This window comes from Gymnoscopelus braueri (genome assembly GCF_963280865.1).
Source record: "Gymnoscopelus braueri genome assembly, chromosome: 1".
Classification (NCBI taxonomy): Eukaryota; Metazoa; Chordata; class Actinopteri; order Myctophiformes; family Myctophidae; genus Gymnoscopelus; species Gymnoscopelus braueri.
In genome coordinates, this window is record NC_137603.1 from 36,073,938 (window position 1) to 36,091,039 (window position 17,102).

Here is a 17,102-nt window from a genome sequence, read left to right on the forward strand (position 1 = left end):
TTAACCACCTGGGATGCTACAGTACCTTCCCCAACAAAAACACACCACCATGGATTACGTTAACCATCATATTAACCTTTTGATTTATTGTGAGAAAGACAATGATTTCACAATTGTTCTCTGAAATTGAACCTTTTTGGCACTCGGACGGCCACCGCAGAGTCTAGAGGTTTCAAATCCACTGCGGTGATTCTTTGCATGCTTTTTGTTGTACAAACATGACCATGTATGGTTGCAAAATTGCTATCCCATTGAGAACAAGCAGACAGTGTAGGCAAACAATGGATGAACGCAAGGATCTATTTAGCAATGGTCAGGAAAATGCGTTATGATTTTGTGCACAAGTTTGACAAGTTTGGCCTACCTCAAAACAGAAACGGCCTCACGGCCCCCCTGTGATACTGTATTTGGCACCGCACCAAGAGATGCCCGAACCCCAGGTTTGGGAACACCGGACTAGGGTTCATGACGTCGCACATTGTAAGTCACTCTGGATAAAAGCATCCTCTAACAAATGCCTAAATTGCAATTTGACACATATTGATGACTCACCCATACAGTAGGCCTACCATCTATCTATAAATTGCCATTTCCATTGCTCTGAGAGTGAGTGTGTGATTGAGGTCTCTCACATCCATTGCCTGAGTAGTTATCAACCCCAACAATCTAATACTGATTTGAATTACATACACAGTAAATTAATGGTTCATTTCCTTTTCATCAAGAAACTCAAAATGAACTGCTAATATCAATATGTATGGAAATTACAATGTCACAAAAAAATACATTAGTACACCCTTATTAGACAAACATAATAGAATCACTTCCCTCTCAAATAAAGCAATCAGAAATCTCTTAAATTAAACATCCAATATCCAGCCAGAGAAAAAGAACAAGCAGCCCTACTCGACAGTGATACCACTGGTATGCATTACAATGAGGCCATGACACTTCATTTTGGCTTCAGTGCACGACTCACCAACAACTTGTTGCCAAAAGCTGCACAGCGTCTTCCTCTAGGTGTAAATGTGTGCACATATGCGTGCGCGTGAATATCAAGACAGGGTCTTCATTAATAACTTAAACCCTCTATACATAGTAAACGTATTTGACCAGGGTTTGCCCTGTAATGATTTTTTCCCCTCTACACCAAATCTCTTTGCCGAAAATAGCCGATCTACAACATTGCGATGCGCTGTAAGGCTGTAGATCCGCTTTTTGGGGCAAATGTTCCCTCCAGAATAGGGATGCTAGGATTCAAGTGGTAAGTGGACCCAAGCAGGTTTAGTGACAAGAGAAAAACAAACAAGAGGTGTGGAGTGACGGAGTGTCCTTAGATAATTGCCTCAGGACATACCCATAATTACAGATACAACTCCAGTCTTTCGATCACCGCTTCTCCTCTCATCCCCGGCTCTCTCCTTCCTTCTGTCATTCCTTTATTAAAGCAGAGAGAATGTTGACGTGCATGTTGGTGTGCCCTTGTCTTTCCACCTTTGCTGGGAGTTTTTAGTCTCTGTCTCCACTCGTTTCCTAACACAAAGCCTTGGTTTATTCAAGTTGTTGGCCCCCTTCTGCTCCCTTTCAGATTGAATAGTGAAGAAGCAGGATCATCATTAGCCAGCTGTGATCTCCTTGGTACAAACAGTGTTACACGCACGCACACACACACACACACACGCGCGCGCGCACACATGCAAGCACACGCACACAAATGAATAATGTAAGGGTTGAAACATAGCACACATGAGGAGGGTTTTAAGTGGATGAGGTCAAGCCGATACAAGGAAAAAAAGTGTACCAAAGTAATCACAACACCAGTGACAAATATCAATTGGCTGCTTTGGACCCATTTTTACGGGAAACCGCACCCATTTAAGCACCCATTGAACCCATTAAACCGTGCAAGAATCAAACCTAATGGAATTATCTTGGATTTTCTTTTCAGGGATAACTGATAATTTCTCTCACAAGGGAGCTGACGTTTTTGCCAACTCCAGGCTGAGTAAGCCGAATGACCAAAGAAATGTAACTTGGGATTGCTATGTGCCAGAGACAAGGAATTTTGTTCATTTTGTTAACCCTTGCTGAACAAGTTCGTAATTTTCAAAGGGAATTCTCATGTTAATCATTTGCCATCATAATACTGCCTTTTTGTACAAATTGCCAAGCACTAGCCTTTTAAAAGCTTCTATTAGTTACTCACATTAATGTTTGATAAAAAAGTGCTTAACCCCAAGCCCCAAATGTTAACTGGCTCTACGGGGTAGTAGTTTAATTTAATAATCCATATCTTTCAATAAAGAAGTGTTTTAATGCCGTCTGTGGCCGATTCTGTCGGAAGCTCCCAATGGGCGGTAGTGACGGGTAGTTACGGGGTGCATCCGGTGGAACCCGGAATTACACTAAATGTAAACAGGAAGTAAACGAGGGTGAAAAAATGGCGTTCGGCCACAGACGGCATTAAAACACTTCTACCACAACTACAACTACTACCCCGTAGAGCCAGTTAACATTTGGGGCTTGGGGTTAAGCACCTTTATTTTGTACATTTGTACATGTTTGGAGTGTCTACGGGGCATAGTGCAGAAAGTCCAGGTCTCCATGGGGCGTGAACCCTACAACTCTCGTAGATTGAAGACGTCAGAATCATAAATACGTCTACGAGGGTTGTATACTACAGCTAGTTAGGCAGTAAAGATAGCAACGTGTTTACCTCCACAGGAAACTATTTTGAAGTAAACAGCACCATTATGACTTTATTTTATATAACTTTTATTGAAAGTATCTGATCTGCTGGCATAAAACACAGGCTTGGAAGAATAGTCAAAAGCGTGGTCAAATCAAGATCCTACTCACCTCTTGTATAGAGTGAACGATTTGGCAAGATGAGATTGTCACAGATACTTCCCTCCCCCTTAACCCCTCTATACTTAGTAAACTAATCCTTAGTTGATTGGGGTCAGCTCTGTACTTCTGCTCAATTTTCCCTCTCCGCCAAATCTCGAGGCCCAAAACAATCTACAAGTTCACAACCCGTCACTATGTGAGCTTGTAGATTTTCTATTTTTGCCAAATGTTCCCCCACAATAGGGATGCTAGGGTTCAAGTGGTTAACCCATATGGGCTCACATTTACATGTTTAATAAAACCAGGTAGGCCTACTCATTCATTCCTTCAGCCATTATCCAGTTCAACAGGCAATAGAGTTAAGGTGCAATACTAATAAGTAGGTCACAGATGCACCCTATAGTGTTACATTTTAAACCTTGCATTTATAAAACTGTATCAAATTACAGTATGTATTTCTTTTTTATGTGATATACAGTAAGTGTCAGATGCTGGAAATAGATGACAGTTTTTTTTTAAGCTGCAAAACAATGAGGCCAATGAAGTTTCTGAATGAAAGTTAAAACAAAGCAATAACAATTTCACATCTGCCATGAAGAACCAAACTCTTGTTGTGTAACTGAGTTACCATGCCTGAACAATATTGACCCTGGTCAAGAACCTAACAACACTGAACAAACCACAGAGAGATGGTGGGGGGAGCTTAGTAGTTAGGGGAGAGAGAGAGTTAACTGGTGGGTATGTTTGAACATAGAGCAGCCCACAACTAAGAGTCTCCCGCAGGTGTTTCCACACTATGAACCTTATAAAAGCAGCCTAAAGCTGAAATGGAGCTGGCCCAGATTCAAACCCCATAGTTCAGAGAGAGCAGGGAGTGAGTTTAAAACAATAATGTACATGATCAAGGCCGGCATGGTCTAAATGCAGGACACAAATCTCCCTCTCCTCTGTTCTGCTGATGTATTATCTTCTCTCAAAGCCTTGGACTGTGCAGTAGTCTGTAAACTTCGGAAGCCCCATCCTGCTAGCGGGCCTGGTTGGGTTCTGCCATGGTTTTGGCTTTCTTACGTTTCTTCTTGAGTCGGTAGACGTGGAAGGTTTTGTTCTGGAATGTTCTGGTAAACAGGGCGGTGTATGCCGCTGCGTCTGTCTTGATGGCCTCGCAGAACCGAGGGTGAGAGGCCGGAGCTAGGTCTGGATCATTCTCCCCTGGTCCGTCCATGATCTGAAGAAAACAGGAAAAAAAAACAGGACAAAAGCTAAGTCAAGGCATGATTTTTGTACAGCACATGCTTTACGTAAGGCACAAAACCACATAATAAAAACATAATACTGTCATGCATTTAAAAGCATCGTAGAAGGAATAAAAACCAGGAGGCAAAATTAGGTCAGGATGTAGTTGGGCTTTTACTTTTTCTCACACTATTCAGATTTGTCACGGCCATACAGTATGTAGTCCATGTTGGACTTTAATCCACGCACCAAAGGGAATTGCGTACTGGTCAAGCGTACAACTGCACCAACTCTCTATCATTCAGTACTGGTACTAAACTCTACACTGTACTTAAGATGTTGATGATGATGATTATGTTCATCATTTTGGTATTTTTAACCTGCAACACAGTACTCAAAACACACCTTGAAATTCACCATTATATTAAAAAAATTAAACTTTTAACATACAGTAGGTGGCCAGTGACTTTGACCAGTTTCACTTTCAAAACCTTTGCATCATGCATGTCACACAAACAGAATGCGGCACATTCTGTTTGTGTCGGATTGTGGAAGTTAAATGGTGGATTTGTGGATAGGACTCTATATGAAAAAATATCAACAAAACACATCGCATTCTGTTTGTGTGACGTGTGATGCATGATGCAAAGGTTTTGAAAGTGAAACTGGTCAAAGTCACTGCCTGGCCACCTACTGTAACATAGACTTTTTTCTGCTGTGCTATTAAAACATTCAGAAGCAAATCCTTTCAACACCCCTACCAACCGGTGCTTAAACATTCCTGATCTCAGTGTTTGGCACGCACGCACGCACGCACGCACGCACGCACGCACGCACGCACGCACGCACGCACGCACGCACGCACGCACGCAGTTCCTTCAATAAACCTGTCTATATGTCAAATGTTAAGTATTCTGTGCACTACTCGTGCCAATACCTGTACAACCTCTCTCTCGTGGGCGTGCAAATACACACACATAGAAATGGACACAGACGCACGTAGAATTTCACATCTTACACCTAATTTAACCAGACAGCCAGACTGAACCACCTACTAGAAATTCTAATAGCCCAGTAATCCATTTTCAGAATGAGAATCAGGAGTGAGTCAATATGAGGGGCATGTGGTGGTGGGGTGAGAAAAGAGTGATGCTTGAATGAAGACGTTCATGTACACAGTAAAATCCTCCAGTGTTCATTTAACTCTGAGAGTTCAATTAACGCTCAGGATTTCACAGTGTGGAGTCCCTTGTGTTTGCCTAGAAAAAATACCTCATACAGAGAGCTTTTGCGCACACTCAAACACACAAAAAAAATGGATGTAGGTTTCACCCACATGTCCATTAGCGAGGTCTAGGAGATCTCGTAGCCGGCAGCCTCGTGCGTGTCTCCTCTCGTAGCAGATGCTGTCTTCCAGGACGACGTAGTCCGCTCCGGCAGACCTCAACACACCGTACACGTCCTCCGGGCCCCGCCGCGCATACACCTGGTACATCTGCTCCACACAGAACGCACAGTACAGTCAGTGGTGGAAGAAGTACTCAGATATTTTTACTTAAGTAAAAGTACCAATACCACAGAATAAAAATACTCTGTTACAAGTATAAGGCCTGTGTTCAAAATGTTACTCGAGTAAAAGTACAAACGTTTTGGCATCAAAATATACTTAAAAATACCAAAATTAAAAGTACTAGAATGTTTGAAAATAGCAGATCTACAAGCTCACAACACGTCGGTGTGACGCGTTGTGAGCATGTAGATCGGCTAGCATGAAGATCGGCTATATAATAATTTATAATATAAATTATTTGCAGATATTATCTGCAAAGTAACTAGTAACTAAAGTTTTCAAATAATTGTAGTGGAGTAAAAGTACAACATTTGCCAAGTAAAAGTATTGGAAATTGGATATACTCAAGTAAAGTACAAATACCTCTTGAGTGCAGTATGTGCATAAACAGTGATTTGAGACTCAAGCGACAAGTGTCTTACAGTATCTGATGGGAGATGAACGTCCATACATGCTTTTAGAGCCATTCACCATATAATGATGTATTTGCCTTCCTAAAGAGCAGTCCGTTGCTGTCGTCGGGCAGAAACCTTGTATCTCCATATTTCAACTTTTCATATTTTCTTTGGTAAATGCAAGTTCTACTTCGTCGTACAAGAGTGTCACACGAAAACTCGTGACAATAACTGATCTACAAGCTCTCAACACTTTGTGATGCAACACATTGTGAGCTTGTAGATCCGTCTATTTTCACTATTCAAAAGATCCTGAAAGTACAGTATTAGTGAAAGTTGTTAAGTGTGTCTGTGGGTTTGATAAATATTGAACCAATAAAAAGTATTAACAAGACCTTGTGACTAAATAATAACCACATTGGATCAACTGGAACACAGGTTCTTTTTTTTCCATTTCCTGAAAAGAAACACTTTTGGACATACAAGGTTTTTGCCCGACAGCAACGAGACTCTTAGAGCCTCCATTCCCACCCACTCAGCCATGTCCAATTTTGTAGCAGAACACTCCATCTATTCTTGAACCTCATCCATTTTCCCACTGATTGCAGCGTGCCTACTGCACTGTGCAGCTACGTGTGAAATCACCTCTGAAAGAAAAATTGCATTAAGAGCTAAGGAGAGCCAACGGGGTTGCCTTAGCTTGCGGCAGATTCCGTTTGTAATTTGCTGTAAATTAAGCCTTGGAAACAAGCTAAAGAAACATTATTTAGCCGGTTACAAATCATTTATTATACACTCCCGTGAACACCATTGTGCATGCGCACGCCCACTAAACCCCACCCCCCCCACACACAGATGTACGCACAGATGTACGTGCACGCGCACGCGCACACGCACACGCACACGCACACACACACACATTTTATTACGGCTCAAACTGATCCAATAATCCGTTTTGCTTTCTTGTGTAATTACAAGTATGACATAAAAAAAAGGTCCTGTCCATCCCTTCTCTAAAAGCATGCCATTACACTATGACACTAATGATGTTTTACAGCTCCACTTTTTTTCCAAATAGAAAGCATTTACATTTTATGTCAGGGGATCAGATTTGATAACCATGATGACATTGTCTTCCTGCACGTTTGCATTAGCCTGATAGTCTGCTCTGTGTGACGTTGGCGCCTATACGTCACACCCAAAGACTTAAGAAGACAGACAGACAGACAGACAGAAACACAAACCGAAAGACAGACAAACCGACAGACAGACAGACAAACCGACAGACAGACAGACAAACCGACAGACAGACAGACAAACCGACAGACAGACAGACAACAGACAAACCGACAGACAGACAGACAAACCGACAGACCGACAGACAGACAGACAGACAGACAGACAGACAGACAGACAAACCGACAGACAGACAGACAGACAAACCGACAGACAGACAGACAGACAGACAGACAAACCGACAGACAGACAGACCGACAGACAGACAGACAGACAGACAGACAAACCGACAGACAGACAGACAAACCGACAGACAAACCGACAGACAGACAGACAGACAGACAGACAACAGACAAACCGACAGACAGACAGACCGACAGACAGACAGACAAACCGACAGACAGACAGACAGACAAACCGACAGACAGACAGACAGACAGACAGACAGACAGACAGACATACAGACAGACAGACAGACAAACCGACAGACAAACCGACAGACAAACCGACAGACAGACAGACAGACAGATAGACAGACAGACAGACAGACAGACAAACCGACAGACAGACAGACAGACATATCTCTCTCCCTGCTTGTCCATTTCCAAGGTTACGTACCGCTTCTTTGTTTACATTACAGAACAGTGTACATAATGGGTGGACACCCATTACATTCAGTGCAGTGTTCTACCGTTCCCATATTCATTCACATAACATTGTCTGCTACCTCCCCAACCCTCGGAGGTCATTGGCCCCATCTAGAACCAATTCCCCAATCTCTGACACAAGACATTAGTGCATGCCTGAATGAGACAGATGGCTAGCAGAAGCATTATGGCCAGCTCCACTTAGCTATTTAAGATGCTGAATGGAGCTCTTCCAATGCAGTCCTTTGGCTGTGCAAAGGATATGAAACAAAAAATATATCCCAATTATAGAAAGGAAGTTAGAGCATGTGCAAATATCTTAATGACCAGCTCTGGAAGGTAGAAAGTAAAATGAGGAAGGAATGAAAGAAAGGAAGGCCAGAGGGAAAGAAGGAAAGAAATAAAGGAAAAAACAAAGAATTGGAGGGAATTGGGTGGAAATGCTATGGATACTGTACCTCTCTGGTCCTCTCTCTCAGGGCCTGGTCTTCATAGTGGGGGTGGTTGGTGAGGACTCTGCCTGTACACAGCTTGATACCAGCGAGAAGCTGCATGCTTCCTGCAAACACTGCCTGTTTGGGGGTCTTTGAACTGAGCGGACAGAGACAGAGACAGAGACAGAGACAGAGACAGAGAGAGAGAGAGAGAGAGAGAGAGAGAGAGAGAGAGAGAGAGACAGAGAGAGACAGAGAGAGAGAGAGAGGAACCGTGTTATTCTCGACGTTGGACACTGGAATATGCTGTCATTGAAACAAAGAAATATATATATATATATATATATATATATATATGGACTGAAAGACCAGAGCCTATTCCAAATTACAAAGTTTACAATCCAGCACACATTTTCCAGTGGATCATACTTTATCCAGAAAATTGTAATTTACAGTAATAATGTTGTGCAGAAATTAGTGCACGTGTCAGTTAGGAAGTTTCAGCATTAAAGGGATACTTCACTTTCCGCCGGGGGACACATTTAAAAAAAATATTAAAAATAAATGAAAAAAGTTATGGAAAATTCATGGCCCCCTCACGACACGCAGTGTCCTACTAATGTGTGAGGGGGCCATGAATTTTCCATAACTTTTTTCATTTATTTTTAATATTTTTTTTAAATGTGTCCCCGGCCCGAAAGTGAAGTACCCCTTTAAGGTCCTTACACACCGGGCGATTTTTTTCATGCAAATAATATGTTTTTTTTTAAAACCTTATAAAGTCAATGCAAGCTTCCACACCAGTTTCGCAGAGCGAAAAAAGCGTCTTTTAATTATTCGGAACGAGTCCGAATTTTGCGTATATTCGCATATTCGCCGGTGTGTAACCGCCTTTAGAATCACCGGACATTGAGTGTGAGATGCTGATGTGGTAAGATGCTAAAACAGTAAAGTCTGTTTTATGGTCTGTTATTTTAAGACAAATGTCGACAGATATCGTACAAAAAGTGTCGGAGGACACTGAAGCATTTGTGCTCAAACAAAGTGTCAGGAGATGTGTTTGGAACAAGCTGTCATCTGACAGCTCTCAGCTGTCGTCCCCGTGGTAACCAGCTGAATGCCTCTAGCTAGTCTGTTTACCTTAAGGAAAAGATGGCTACTTTCTTTGGCATGTTTGATAACGAGAGTTCCCATTGCCTTGGCAGTGACAGAACACTTGGTCCAACAAACAAATGAAAATGTTAAGACTACCAACAATGCAACTTTTGACAGTTCTTTTTCATGTCATTCTTGTCAGACACTGTTGACAGCATAAAACGACTTGCTGCTTATTTTGATAGATGCTAGTTGCTGTGCAGATGTATGTTGGTCATGCTATGTATGTTGTTCTAGACATACTGTACCCTGGTCGACAGATGCATCCACAGAAGTATGTTATTTACCTAGAATGTTGTTAGACACTCCAATCTTCCATTTTGTAATTTGTTCTGGATAAGGGCATCTGCTTAAATGCCAAAATTGTAAAGAGCTCAACAGTGAGTTTCCGGAAGAGAAAATCCTATTCATATTCTGCATAGAGGATTTTATTATGAGCGATGTCATGGAGAAATACTCCACTACCCACAATTCTCACTGGTTACATTTAGAATAGATTGGTGGAGCTCGCTGTTATCATGGACATGTTGCATTATGTCAGCTCTGAGTTTCTGCTACCACTAGATCCCATAGCCTGGAGGGATGGTCATCATCGTCAAGAATCACTAGACAGTAAGTCAACCAGGCCTGGAATTTCATCATTTTAGGGGCACTTGGCCTTTGGTGTTGTCCATTTTTTGAGGGCACAAAGGCCAAATGCCAGGGCAGGAAGGCCATCAAATAAAACAAGATTTTAGTCCATTGAAATAATTAATTGAATTTAAGGGTTAAAGATACATTTAATATGTAGACTATCTGCAATGAAATAAATACATTATGGTATTTACAATCTGATCCATGGTCAGCCCTGCACCAATCAAAATCACTGGATTGGTTTAAAGATGGGGACTTAAGGGAAAGGGATACTTCACTTTCACATAAAATAAACATTAAAAATATATATTAAAAAAAAATGAAAGAAGTTATGGCAAAATAAAGGCCCCCTCACACATTAGTAGGACACTCTAATGCGTGAGGGGGCCATGAATTTTCCATTACTTTTTTCATTTATTTTTAATATATTTTTTAAATGTTTCCCCCCGCCGAAAGTGAAGTATCCCTTTAAGAATTCAGAGTCTCAACAAAAGACACTGGTGTCTACATGACAAGAAACTAAAGAGAAACTTGTGTCTACATATTGACAAGAAAGAGAAAGTGGTACAGTCAGCTGGGGCATTAAGGCCACTGTGGCCTCAAGGCATGCCATTTTTTTGAGGGGCACAAGGCAAAACTGAGGGGCAACGACGGCCATGGCCTTCGTGGCCTCCCTGAAATTCCTGCCCTGAAGTCAACTGTAGTATGTTACAGACAGACTCGGATCCAACGAGCCGTCAAGAAGCCTGTCATTCAACCATTCGAACCAATCGTCAAAAGGTTACGGGAACGCCCCTTTATCATTCAAACCAATCAAAGCACGGTAAAAACTCCCACAACACTGTTGTCCCACACACCTCAGGGTGACCAGCCAGCCCAATCCTCCTCCTCCCTCTCTGAGACTGGAGGCCTGGGCTGGGTGTCTTAAACGGCGGAGGCACATTTCCACAGATTTGCCAGCCAACTGCACCTTCCCCTCCTTCTCGGAGACCAGAGGCCTGGGCTGCTGTCTTGACTGGCAGAGACCTCCCCAGTGTGACCAGCCAACTCCACCCTCCTGCTCCCTCTCAGAGACCGGAGGCCTGGGGCTTGCTGACCTGGCTGGCAGAGGTGGCTCCCTGGGCTTGGGCTGCTGCAGGGGCAGCTGCCGCAGAGGAGGCTCGGAAGCTGGGTCACAATGGTGGCTCCTTGGCGGGGTCGCTAGCCACAGGCGGTTGCTGCACTGCTTCCTCACTCTCAGTTAGTCTAACCCAGCCAGGTGTGACTGCTTAAATCAACCCTAACCCACCCTACACTGGGATACAATAATCTGTGACTTTTAAATGAATGTGGAGGAGTAAAGTGGAGGGCCAATGGCCCCTTCTCCTACCCCGCTTAATTGACCGTCATTCTGATCTCAACACTTTTTGACTGCATCTTGCATGGTTGCACTGACAAAATCTGTACACAGACATACTGCATAAACACCTGGCACAGTCCAGTTCTGTGGTAGTTCCTGCTACATTTTGCCATTTTGCACACGCACGCGCACACACACACACACACACACACACACACACACACACACACACACACACACACACACACACACACACACACACACACACACACACACACACACACACACACACACACACACACACACACACACACACACACACACACACACACACACAAAACAACAACTAAAGTGTTGTGTTAACCTAGGGGCACTTTAATCTAAACTCACTCCTACTCGGAGGAGCAGTTGCCCATTTTGAGGCCTTGCAAAGCTGATTGCATGGCTACACATCATGTGCATGGAGATTGCTTGTCGGAAAGATGACTGTCACCTCTTGCAGGACATGCATGTGACACTCAGGTTTCTTTTGACAGGAGAATGAATGTGCTCAGCACATATATACGTAGGATCATGCCATGGATACAACAAACACACACACACTGATTACCTCTGCATTAAAATGATTAAAAACAAGTTTCTTCCTCAAGGATCTTGAGTCTGTGTGACCGAAACGTTGATTAAGTGGCGTGCGTGTTGCTTTCAATTTATCCTCAATGGGTCCCCACTGTGCCAGTATTATTGATGCTAATTCTTGTACTTGTCAGGCAACTTTAGGCAACATGCGGCACTTCAGAGTACAAACATGCTGTACATGAAGCCATGTAAAAACGGTGTAGTAACCAAATAAATATGGTTAAAACCCAAGAGTGAATATATTAATTAATGGATTAAAAGTATAACAAAAAACATGAATAAAATTGGATAAAATAAATGAGAAATCAACTGCACCATCTGACATTAAAGGAACAAATCATATTTGCCCAAATGTAGCATCACAGTTGTGGTAAATGTGCAGAATGCAAAGTTTAGGAACTGAGAGTGCAAACTGCCCCAGGATAAGTTCTGCTATGAAAGCGTGAATAGTCTCTCAAGCCAGACTGTCAACTCTTGAACTCACACAATTTTCAAATGCTTCTGTCAAACAGTCAGTGCAAAGGAAGCTCTGAAAATTTGCCGCTTCTGTTTAGTCTTTGCAGTTGAGCAAATATGTCTAATGTAAATCAAAATAATCGAAGCTTGAATATAGCTTGCAAATAGGAAATGGAATGAAATGGAAACTGAAAAATACAATTCCGAATCTTTTATAATATATTTTCGTGAACGGAAATGACGAACAGATGACAGCTTCCCTTCAGAGGGTGTAGTTCCAGACTCTATATAGCATTCAGAGATTGTGGAATAGTTGTCTGGCTATGCAAGACTAGACGGAGAAGTAAATCGATTCTTAGTGAAGTAAGGCTTAATCTTTTGATCTTAGTAGCAACAATTGTGTGCGGTTTCTCTTTTACGGTGGTTTGGCCATACCAGACTGTGATAGAAAAAGTTACGACTCAATAGATTCAATAGCAGCGTCATTAAAAAAAGTGCAAAGTATTTTTTCTGACACCAAATTTGTCTTGAGAAAAATGGTCTTAGATAAGCTTAGCAAAGAATGGTATCTGTATGTAATTCCCTTTTAAAGAAATTGGAGAGAAACTTAAATGATTGCTTCCATTATCATCAGAAAAATTTAAATTTTTATTTAGATGACACAGATGACCTTCAAAAAAAGTTTGGGTTGTTCAGGCCCCTCTTAATTAATCCCAAGTGGTGAGATGGGGTGTTTTGGGGTCACTCAACTGTGATTACCGTATGCAGGAAACTCAGCTTGTTGCCTTTTAATTAATGAAGCAAAGTAAGCAGTGTCTATGCATACGTGTGTGTGTGTGTGTGTGTGTGTGTGTGTGTGTGTGTGTGTGTGTGTGTGTGTGTGTGTGTGTGTGTGTGTGTGTGTGTGTGTGTGTGTGTGTGTGTGTGTGTGTGTGTGTCTGTGTGTCTGTGTGTGTGTGTGTGTGTGTGTGAGAGAGAGAGACTGGACAAGGTCTTGTTTCAGGGCTACTAGATCCCACTATGTGGCCACTCAGCAGGATGGCTGAACAAGGATGATGAACAAGGATGATGACTAAGGATATCAGACATATCGACCTAGCCTGGCATGTGGAACCTGCATTTCCAAGGGGCGAATAAAAAAAATGCCCCATATTTGCATACTGGGCACTGATTGGTGCCCCACAACTTCGGGGGCCCAATCACAGCCGAGTGGGGCCAGATCAAATCTGCCGAGTGCTTTTTTCATTTTTTTTGCACTGGCAGATTTGTCTGGTTTCCAGGCTAGGAAACTCTGCTTGTTGCATTTTAATTAATGAAGCAAAGTAAGCGGTGTCTAAGCATGTGCATGTGCGCACACGCACTTACGTACGTGTGTGTGTGTGTGTGTGTGTGTGTGTGTGTGTGTGTGTGTGTGTGTGTGTGTGTGTGTGTGTGTGTGTGACTGGACAAGGTCTTGTTTCAGGGCTACTAGATTCCACTATGAGGCCATTCAGCGGGATAGCTGAACAAGGATGATGACTAGCAGGCATATAGACCACTAGTCAACGCACCCCCGCTCTCCCCGTGAGCACCCCTGTGAGCACTGTATGTGTGGGGGGGTCACGATTGCATGTGGGTTGCATGTGAAATCATGAAAGTACAAGTACATATGTATGCTCCAGTGAATGTGTACTGTACATATTCGTGCCCATTACCGTGTCTCCGTGTGTGATAATTTGGCCTTTTGACCTGCAATAAAATGTTCTCATTCTCTCCCCCTCTCTCTTGCTCTGTGGGTGGGTGAATTTAATTACCCCCATCCCAGTGAGAATCGTCCACCTTCTCCAACCTGATTTACATTTAATTTCACATTTATATTCTAATATGTAAATGCCAGAAGGCACTGGCATACACCCCACTGACATTATAAAAATGGTATAATGTCATTAATTTATAAGGTACACGGGGGAAGAAGACTCTCCCTCCATCTTTGTACACATTGGCAGGTTTCTCTACTGTGCACATTTGCGTGCATAAGGATGTGCCTGTGTCCTTATGTCTTAGTGTACTGTATTAGCACAAGCATGGCAGTTGGTGGCAGGTATGCCTGCACAGAAACAAATACACGTGTTAATTTAACTCTGAGGACCCTATCTTCCGCGACCGGCACTAGAACTGATTTTAGCGTCTTGCGCTGGCGCTATCATTTCTTCCCCACGTGCAACTACTTTACGCTCTAGATTACTAGATACCACAGAGTTGTGTGCCGAGTTTGCGAGTGTAGGAGTAAAAAACATAAATATTTTTTGTGCTCAAACGGCAGATTTCCAAACACTTGATGGAAAGAGCGTATGTAGTTGCGTGCGCACCGAAAATATCTGATCTGCAAGCTCACAACGTATTGCAGCGCATGCAGCGAGGAAAGAGAGAGAGGGGAAGAAAAAAGGTAGAGACATTTTCATGCAGTTGATTTCAGCAAGCAGTAAATATTCTCAAAAACCTCCTCATGTAAGAATGTTGTTAATCATAGCCTCTGCCTAATTCTCAACTAATACCAAATTTTACATAATCCGCAAAAGTGTGACTATTAATTCCTCGTGTCAATTGTGTTTGTATCACCAGTTAGGCTAATCAAAGACAAGATAGACATTTTTGCTGCGTCCTGCGTTCACGCCTAACCACACCACACTGTTCATTGTCTCCGCAGGCCGAAAGGCATGGCGAGAGTATGTTTTACACCCTGTCCGTCCGTCCGTCCGTCCGTCCGTGTGTCCGTGTGTCCGTGTGTCCGTCCGTCATTCTGTCATTTTGTGTACAGCTAATCTCTGGCACCGTTGGCTTGATCGCAGAGAAACTGTGCACACACACTCCCTGGATGCCAGAGCAGAACCTCTGCCCCAAATTTTTCACATGGGCCTGTTATAGCGCCACCAGGAGGCCGCTTTTTGCAAAACACATTTTTTGACAGTACTCCTACAGATTTTATCCAAACATCACGCAATTCAGTACACAATATCTCTATAGTCATGTGATCAACACGGATCTGTCCAATTTTCCATATTCTATCTTGATTGGCTAAGGTTGGCTTCCAAAGTTTGCAGGATTGCTCCGTTTTCAACAAAATGCCTCAGATCATGAACGCAGCTTGCGATTTCTGTGAGATTTCACACGCACATTCCCACTAGGCTGAGGAATAAATGCCAATTGAAATGTTTCAAAGGCCGATTTGTGTTTTGAACTATAGCTGCACCGATCTGCGTGAAACTTTGCACGCACACTCCCTAGAGGCCAAGGAAAAACATCTGCCCTGCTTTTGTCACATTTGCCTTTCATAGCGCCACCAGGAGGCCGACTTATGTAAAACAAATGTTTTGATTTAATCCTTCAGAATGTATCCAAATTTCACGCAAAGCGGTACACATGATCTCTATAGTCATGTGATCAAGATGGATCTGTTTAATTTGTCATATTCCATCCTGATTGGCTAACATTCACATCTAAAGTTTGCAGGAGTGGCCCGTTTTGAACAAAATGCCACAAATCATGAACGCAGCGTCCGATTGCGGTGACACTTTGCACGAACATTCGCACTACGTTGAAGAACAAATAACACTCTTTTAACATTGCCCTATTATAGCGCCACCAGGAGGCCGATTTTTGCAACACTTTTCTTTTTTATATTACTCCTACAAATGTTGTCCAATCATGCAAATCGGTACCTATTATCTCTATAGTCAAGTGATCAAGATGGTTCTGTCCGATTTTTCATATTCCATCCTGATTGGCAAATTCTGAACATTGCTGCCCCACAATAACCTACCTGACCTGGCGGAGACCTGTGCTCCGAGGAGCACTTTTTCTAGTTTACATTCACTGCCACAATTATTGCTGGCCGCGTTTGCCCACTGCCAGAGATTTTTCATCGAAAAAAAAAAGTACTCAGGAGCCGAGATACAGATTTTTTAAGTTTTAAGTTAACAAGGATCATATCTCCTTGGTCTTTGGGTCAAATTTGAAACAAAAACTAAAAAAAAAAAAAAAAAACGTCAGTGGCAGGATTGGTAAACGGGAGAAATTACGTCAATTACGTCAGTGGCAGTGAATGAGTTAATTCATCCATATCGCACGCAATTCTGAACCGATAGCTATAATTCTATGTTCTCTGTAATCAGCAAATTCTGTGTTAATTCGGTGTATAAAATATGTATATATTTTATTACGAGTCATGGAGTTATTGATACCATCCATTCATACATCATGTGCTGTTTTGGTGAGCAGAGATCTTTTGTTCCCACCCGCTTCTCCACTATATCACATTATTATGCTGCTAGATTTTAAGCTTGCGTGCTTTCGCTGAATGCTGCAGTAGATAGTACATAGCTGCTGTAGAAAAGCTTTCTGTGAGTCTTCTGATCTCCACCCTTAAGGAATGCGCCTACCGTGGGTGCAACCTGCTCAAAAGGACAGCCAACACTCTGATTGGTTTCATTAATGGAACGCCCAAAACACACCTACAGTATGAATAATCCAGGGCCGTTT

The 17,102-nt window shown here is 42.6% G+C and overlaps 1 protein-coding gene across 1 annotated transcript in view; it reads right to left on the reverse strand.

Moving 5' to 3' along the window:
• Positions 1 to 2,818: 2,818 nt before the first annotated feature.
• The window catches only part of dpy19l3 (dpy-19 like C-mannosyltransferase 3), a 50,737-nt gene continuing 36,453 nt past the window's right edge, over positions 2,819 to 17,102 (reverse strand). Inside the window, exons 17-19 of the mRNA XM_080429587.1 lie at positions 8,390 to 8,522; positions 5,420 to 5,578; positions 2,819 to 4,075 (exon numbers count right to left, since the gene is read on the reverse strand). Coding sequence (XP_080285713.1) covers positions 3,875 to 4,075; positions 5,420 to 5,578; positions 8,390 to 8,522 — 493 coding nt within the window. The 3' untranslated portion in view covers positions 2,819 to 3,874. The remainder of the gene's footprint in view (positions 4,076 to 5,419; positions 5,579 to 8,389; positions 8,523 to 17,102) is intronic.